Here is a 7,568-nt window from a genome sequence, read left to right as displayed (position 1 = left end):
GTGCGGGGCTGGGGGGCCGCGGGGACCCTGTGTTGCTGTGGGGTGAAGGGAGGGGTTTGCCGGGGCGGTGCTGCGGGTGAGGCCGTGTTTGCCGATCAATCACCCCCAGGAGCAATGCGGAAGAGCAGGGAGCAAGCTCCGCGCCGCGCCAAGCCGGCGATTAAATATTTACCTTCGTGGGCAGTGTTTGCCAGCGACCGAGCGACATTTCCAGGGAGGAGTTCGGCTTTGTTCGAGCGCACAGCGCTGCTCTCCGCGCTCCCCGCGGGGTCCCGAGGGCACCGAGCGCATCGCGACCCGGGCACGGTGCCCCCAGCGCCCACGAGAGGAGCACCGTCCGCTTTGGGGAGGAGTGGAGAAACAAACGAGGTTTAATATTTGGAGGGTGAAGGAAGAAACCGAACCGTCGCGGGGCCGCTCCATCGGGGCCCACGGTGCCAAACAGCACTGAGTGCGGCCAGAGCAGCTCCTGCTGTGTGCGCCCAGCTGAGGCTGATAGGATGAAGTGAGCTACAAAAAGCTTTAAAAAAGTGAAGCTGTCCCCAAATAAAAACACCTCCGACTCGGTGGGCGCACAGCCGGCGTTGTGCTGCGGTGCCCGGACACCGAATGCTGTGTGACACCAAAACGCTTTTGGCTGCACTGTGCTGAGTGGGGACTGCTCTGCTGTGCCCAGGGCTGGGATGGGGCAGGAGCAGAATCCTCGAGCCCTGTCTGTGGTAACGGGGACGTTTCCCAGCAGCTGGATGCAGGGTAGAAGCAGGGGAGGGGGTGAGCAATATCCTCACTGCCATTGGGACCTACCCGGCTCCCACATCGGGACGTCCTCTGGGGCTCCGTGTGCCAGTCCCAGCAGTGCCCACGACCCTCACTGGGGCAGTGCCCAGTCCCACATCCCCACAGCAGCGGTGGGACCCTCCGGCCGGGCCGCTACGTGCCCAGGGGCAGGAATGTGACATTGCCCTCCGTGTCCAGGCACAGCTCCCTGCCGCTCTCAGGATCCGGCGCTGTGCACCCACCACCAGCCCTGTCCTTTGGCAGTGTCCCCTCCGGCACTTTCCTGTTGTCCACCTCCCGGTCCCCGGAGCCAGGTGACAAACGCTCTGTGTCGGCTGACTCCGAATCATCCGTAGCCGACGTCTTGGAGCCGCTGTTGTCCTCCTCCAAAGGGCTCTCGGGCCCCTCCGCTTCCGTGTCCGACTCTCCCTCCTCCTCTTCCAGCGTCATCTCAAACTGGGACTTGCCGGGGTCAGCGAGGGGAACTTCGGATCCCAGCTCTGGCGGTGGGGAGGGGCTGCGTGGGATCATGCTCTGGTACCACTCCCGGTTGTCCTCCAGCGTGTCCAGGATCTCCTGGGCGTCAGGGTGCACCAGGTCGGCCCAGGTCTCCCACAGCGGGTGGGCGATGAAGTCGATGAATCCCACCTGTGGGAAGGGAGAGCTCAGCCCCCCGCGGTGCCCCTCAGCCCCGGCCCCACGCCGTGCCCCCACCTGGGACTTCTCCACGGAGGCGGTGTGCTTGTCACACATGGGGCTGATCTCCATCCCCTTCTCTCGCTCCCGGTCACCCTGGTGGAAGAACTCGGCCATGATGCGGTCGGTCCACTGCCGGTACAGCTCCAGCGGTTTGGTGGGGTTGCTGAGGTCGGCGCAGTGCACCATGTTCTGCAGGACCTGCACGGGCACCGTGCTGCTCACCCGACAGCCCTCGTCCCCAGGGCCACCGCCGGCCGTCCCCTCGGCTCAGTGCTATGGGCTGCAGCAGTGCTCCTGCCACGTCCCCGTGCCCACCTGGATCCGGTCAGAGTAGTTGTCCAGCAGCAGCACCCCCAGGCTGGTCACCTTCTTGGTCTCCACCATGGTCTTCAGGTCCGCCAGCAGGTTCATGTGCTTGGACATGTCGGTGGCCAGCACCTGGGCAGGGCATGCAGGGCAGGGTGCTCAGCCTGACCCCAGCACCCCACAGCCCCGCACCCCGCGGCGCCGCGCACCATATCGATGGCCATCTTGCGGAGCGACTGCCTCTGCTTCTTGCTCAGGTTCTGGAAGATGTCGCAGTTCTCCTCCTGCAGCAGCTTGAAGCCCACGGCCAGGTGGTGATTCTCCAGCACCGAAGCATCATTGTACATCAGCGCCAGCTCCGAGTCTGCGGGATGGTGTTGGTCACATTGAGGTGACCCCAATGGTGTTGGTCACACCGCGGTGACCCCAGTGGTGCTGGTCACAACACGGTGACCCCAGTGGTGTTGGTCACATTGAGGTGACCCCAATGGTGCTGGTCACACCGCGGTGACCCCAGTGGTGCTGGTCACACCGCAGAGACCCCAATGGTGTTGGTCACACCACGGTGACCCCAGTGGTGCTGGTCACACCGCGGTGACCCCAGTGGTGCTGGTCACAACACGGTGACCCCAATAGTGCTGGTCACACCACGGTGACCCCAATAGTGCTGGTCACACCACGGTGACCCCACACACGCAGCCCCGCTGCCCCGCTCCCCCCGGCTCACTGGTGTTGATGAGGAACTGATTGGAGACACCAGGGTGGTCAACGTCATGGATGGCGCTGGCGAAGATGGCAGCCATGATCTCCAAGTCAGTGAAGACGGCCTGGGAAGGGCGGCACAGGTGGTCACAGCCACGGCAGATGTGTTTGCTGGCACCGAGGGAGTGGGGCTCACCTCCAGCGCCGGCGTGGAGAGCAGCACGTGGGTGGACTGCGCCACGTCAGCGGCGTGGATGTTGTTGTGATACGCCACGTCGGTGCGGTAATGGTCCTCCAGCGTCAGCATGTAGGTGAGGAAGGTGTCGGCGGGGATGCGGAACGTCTTCATCAGGTCACGTTCCTGCAGGAGGACCGGGTTGGGGTCATCCCCAACGGGGTGCGGGGGTGCGGAGGGGGCAGCCCCCCCCCGTGCTCACCTGGAAGATGCTGTACATGAGGACCGTCAGCGGGCGGTTTCCTGAGTACTCGGCCACTTTGAAGATGTCGAGACCCCACTTGTTGGTGTCCTGCAGCTCCTGGGGACCGAGGGATGGGGTTCTGCGAGAGCCGGGACCCCAACGGGGGATGGACCCACGCTGGGCGGGGGCTCACCTTGGCCAGCAGCCCCTCCTGCTCCGTGCGCACCCCAAAGCGCGGGATGGCAGCAAGGCGGGGGCCGTGAGCCGGCCTCCTCACACCGCTGATCTGCGACATCGGCCGCTTCCTGCGCTCCCGCTCCTTCTCCCTGGGCAGTGCTGGAGGGATCTCCACCTCGTGCTGCTTGTCTGCGCGGCCGCGGCAGTGAGGGGGAGCACAGACCCCCCCGACGGCTGACGTCAGTCGGCACGGAGAGCACCGCGACGCCATGGCAACCGGGGGCTGCCGGGGGGATGCCGGGAGCTCCCCCCATCCACCCACCGCAGGGCTGTCCCCTGGGATCCCCCATGCAGGAACAGCCCCGCTCCAGCTGCCAACCCACAGCACAGAGCAGCATCCGCCAGCACGCCCCACTTTGCACCGGTGTTCATAGCCAGGAGTGAGGCTGTGACACCCCAAAGCCACCAATCCTGGGGCAGCTCCCAGAAAAGCCCCGATGCGCTCCCCCAAACTTGCAAAATGTGAAAGTTGCTGCCCACTCGCAGAGTGGGGCTCAGCACTGCAGTGATGCGTGCCCAGCTCTGCGCAGCTGCTGCGGGCCCTGAGCTGCAGAGGGTTGTGGAGGCCCTGCCCCCCAGGAACTCACCCAGGAAGGTGCTGGAGATGTACTCAGACACCTGGTTCCCCGAGCGGCCGCTCTCCGAGAGGTGTGAGAGCTCCCGGCTCAGCATCCGCTTAAACTGCGGGTGGCAGCAGATGGGGGTGAGCGGTGCGTAGGGCAGCCCCTGTGCCCCATAGCAGGGTAAGGCAGGGTAAGCACCCCCAGGGCAGTGGTCCCCACCTTGTTGGAAGCCATCTCGCCGACCGAGTGCCGCGTCTGCAGCGTCTCCAGCTGCTCCAGGCACCAGTCCAGCTCCTCCAGGGTCTCCAGCGACAGCTTCTGCTGAGCATCCTCTGCTGCGGGACAGCGCGGCGTCACAGCCGGGCACGGGGACACGAGTGGGGGCCCGGCCCCGCCATCCCCACCGAGGGATGCTCACGTCCCCATGGGGCTGTGATGGGATGGGGCTGGGGAGCGGTGCTGAGCAGGCGCTGCGGCCGGGCGCGCTGACCCCGGCGCACAGCATGGTGCCACGCCGTCCCCACGCCTCGCCCCGAGGTGACACCCGGCCCGGGGCTCCCACAGGGCTCCACGCACCGCCCGGGGATTTATTAATGGAAGCTCTGACGTCAGCGGGAGCCGTTCCACCGCCACCGCTGTGAGAAGGGCGGATGGAGCCGCCGAAAACCCGACATGGATCCCAAAGGGCAAAGCCATCGCGCCCCACGGGTGAGGGAACACCGCACCCCCACTGCGCTGCCCTTCCCCCCCAGGGCCCCTGTTTGTCCCCGCTGGGACACTCACCGGACAGGCCGGCCCTGCTGGCGGAGGGGAGGCTGCTGCTCGACGCCCGCCTGCAGAACGCACAGAGCTGAGCACCACGCCGTGCCCCCCCAGCCCAGCCCCTCTCCCCACTCACTTGGTGCCCACGCGCTCCTGGAGGTGCAGCAGCACCGTCACGTTGGTGCGCACGGTGCGCAGGCTGGCCAGGACCTGGGGGGTGTGAGAGGGGCTGGGGATGGGCTGCACACCCCCGGCCCTCCCCGTAGCGCCGCGGACGGGGGGACACGGGGACGTTTCCCCTCTTTGCCACACGGCCGCACCTGGGCGAAGGGTGTGACGATCATGTCTTCTCCGTGCCTGCGGGGGGCAAAGAGTTGGTGAGGAGGGGGGAGAGGGGCGGGGGAGGGCGGGATAGAGGGTCGGGGCTGACTCACAGGTCGCTGGCGATGGAGGAGTTGCGGGACATGGCCTTGGGGGACAGGTCGTAGTCGCTGTCGGAGCGGTAGAGGAAGGACTCGCGGCGCTGGCCGTGGGTGAAGGCGCCCTGCAGCACCAGCCCTGCGCCCGGGCTGCACTGCGGCTCCAGCGGGCCCCTTCCCGGGGGGCCATTCTCCAGGTCAAAGCTGCAGGGATAGGGGACGGGGCTGGCATCGGCCGGAGCACCGGGAGCACCGGGGACACCGCCGCTGTCCCCATTCACAGCAGAGCGAGGCCGGGACCCGTCCCGCTGCTGGAGGCGAGCCGCCCCATGTCACCGTCATCCCTCGTCCCAACGTCCCCAGCACCGCGGTTCGCTGCGAGTCCTCGAAAGTCTCCGTCAGCCGTAGCCCGAAGCTCCGAGTCCCACAGGGGACCCGTCCGGGGCACGGAGCCAGGGGACATCGAAGGACAGAAACCACGGGGGAGGCCAAGCGCCGGGCCCTGGGGACGCGGCGGGGCGGTGCCATCCGAAGCCGTGCAGCCCACGGGGGACGAGAGGCACGGGGACGGGGACGGTGGCCCCGCGCTGCCCCCGGGTCATGGGAACGGCCGAGCATGGGGACACAGCGAGGGTCGCCGGCATCCGTCCCCTCAGTGCCGCAATGGGGACGGGGATGAGCCGCCCCAGGGAAGGATTGGGGCCGTGAGTCCCCGTCCGCCCCCCCACTGCCGGACCTACCCGATGCAGGAGTGCCTCCGGGACGGGCAGCGGCCGTCTGGCTGCATCCCCGGCCCCGCTGTCAGCCTCTGCCCCGCGTCCCCGATGGTACGGGGACACAAAGCCGCATTGTGGCTCCTCCTGCCCTGCGGCTCAATTGGGGGTTTGTTCCCCCTCCGGTGCAGCTCAGCCACCCCGGGGACGGCCCCGACCCGGGCACGGTGTCACCGAGATGTGGAGCAGACACACACATACCCCCCACAGTGGCAGTGGGGCACACCGGGGTGGGGGCAGTGTGGTCGGGCAGGGGGGGACGCAGCCGGGACAGCAGCTCTGGTGCCGAACTCAGAAATACTTTCCATGCTGTGTGGTGTCAAGCAGCGGGGGGGGGGGCTGGGGGCCGCTATAAATAGGTGCTGTTACCATTGGAGAGGACACTGCTGCTCCCTGCAGTGCCCGGCCCCTCCAGGGTGGGAGTTGGTGCCTCCTGCCCCTCCGCTGTGCCTGCCGTGCCCCCACTGTGGGCAGACACCCACAGACAGAGCCCAGCAGCCCCACTGCTGTGAGCAAACCCGGCCTCAGCCACCGCTGCCCCCCGTCCAGCTCAGCCCCACAGCCACAAAGGCCCCACTCAGCCCCACGTCCCCACCGATGGTGGCACACCGCAGCACTGAGGGTGTCCACGCTGACCCCGTCCCCATTTCCCACTGCCACCCCCACGCCCTCAGGGACCCCTCTCGGACCCCCCCTTACCCGAGGGGATGCGCCACAGTGAAGCGGCGCTGCAGGCGGATGCTCTGGTTCACCCTCAGCCTCCTGAACAGCACGGGGGAGTTACGGGGGGAGCCCCGCGGGGACCCCACTGGCGACGACACCCCCGGGGACGGCAGCATGGCCCCACTCGGGGCACCGAAGTGCAGCGCTGGGGGTCCGGACCCAAGGGGATGCGAGCGGTGCGGAGCTGGAAATGCGCGGCCGTTCCCCCCGCAGCCCCGGGAAACTTTCCATCCCCCTCCCGCCCGCGCCTGAGAAATTAAACAACTGTCTGGTTCGGCCCCCCCCCGGCGCCCCGACGGCTCCTGCGGTCCCACGTGAGCACGGCCTGCAGGCACGTGGCCCTGTGCCACCCGCTGCCCTCCTGTCCCTGAGGTGGCAGCTGTGCCCGTCGGGTGAGGATGCTGTGCTGGGATGTGAGCAGTGCCACGCTGAGCTCCGTGTGTCCCGGGCACAGCGCCTGGAGCGAGCTGGGCACATGGTGGGGACACGCCGCAGTGCCACCGAGGGACAGATGGAGCGGCCGTACCAGGATGTCACCAAGGGACACAACGTGGCCGTGCCGCAGTGTGACCGAGGGACACAGCTGAGCCCAGAGCATCCGGACACATGGTGTGGACATGCCACAGTGCCACCAAGGGATGTGTCCGAGCCTGGAGCATCCCGGATACACGCTGTGGTCATGATATGGTGTCACCAAGGGAGACGGCCGAGCCCAGAGCACCCCACGTACAACTGCAATCATGGCACAGTGTCACCAAGAGGCCCACGAGAGCCAACCTCGTCCCCCCACTCTCCTCCTCACTGCCCAGTGTGGGGACACAGAGCTGGTTGGGACCCCCAGGGACACGCGTGGCCCTGTCCTGGCCGTGGGAGCCGGGTGCCCCCTGACCCGGTGACGCAGCGGTACCTGCTGTCTGCGGCGAGGGCCAAAATATCCCAGGGGTGGCACGGAGCCAGGAAGGGCCCCCCCGGCACGGCGGCACCCGCGGGACCCCCAGAGGCACCGGGTGGGTGGTGCGGAGGAGGGGACCCGCTGGGTGCGAGCATGGGGACATCGGGGGGGTGTTGCGACAGCCTGGCACGGGGTGCGGGGGGGGATTGGGACAGCGGGGTGGGGACAGAGCTGTCCCCGCCTGGCAGCCGGGAGCCCATGGGACAGCAGGGCTGGGCCGGACCGCGGGACAGCCA

At 67.7% G+C, this 7,568-nt stretch overlaps 1 protein-coding gene across 4 annotated transcripts; it reads right to left on the bottom strand.

Annotated features, from left to right (window-relative positions):
• Positions 1-353: 353 nt before the first annotated feature.
• On the bottom strand, positions 354-7,558 carry PDE4C (phosphodiesterase 4C). 4 transcript variants are annotated; one of them, XM_010725051.2, is made up of 15 exons: positions 7,288-7,558; positions 4,900-5,088; positions 4,786-4,822; positions 4,602-4,675; positions 4,487-4,536; positions 3,923-4,038; positions 3,728-3,821; positions 3,097-3,269; positions 2,922-3,020; positions 2,681-2,845; positions 2,510-2,609; positions 1,992-2,146; positions 1,792-1,914; positions 1,492-1,674; positions 354-1,425 (listed from the first exon to the last, which is right to left on the bottom strand). In XM_010725051.2, the coding sequence occupies exons 1-15, from the start codon at positions 7,530-7,532 to the stop codon at positions 931-933; spliced, it is 2,298 nt and encodes a 765-aa protein (XP_010723353.1). In that variant the 5' UTR covers positions 7,533-7,558; the 3' UTR covers positions 354-930. The 4 variants fall into 4 exon arrangements, with proteins under 4 accessions (XP_010723353.1, XP_010723354.1, XP_010723355.1 ...); XM_010725052.2 differs by having other exon boundaries at positions 3,923-4,035; XM_010725053.3 differs by lacking the exon at positions 7,288-7,558 and adding an exon at positions 6,357-6,592.
• Positions 7,559-7,568: the final 10 nt, after the last annotated feature.

Source organism: Meleagris gallopavo, chromosome 30 (genome assembly GCF_000146605.3).
Source record: "Meleagris gallopavo isolate NT-WF06-2002-E0010 breed Aviagen turkey brand Nicholas breeding stock chromosome 30, Turkey_5.1, whole genome shotgun sequence".
Lineage (NCBI taxonomy): Eukaryota > Metazoa > Chordata > Aves > Galliformes > Phasianidae > Meleagris > Meleagris gallopavo.
This window is presented reverse-complemented; position numbering and strand designations above follow the sequence as displayed.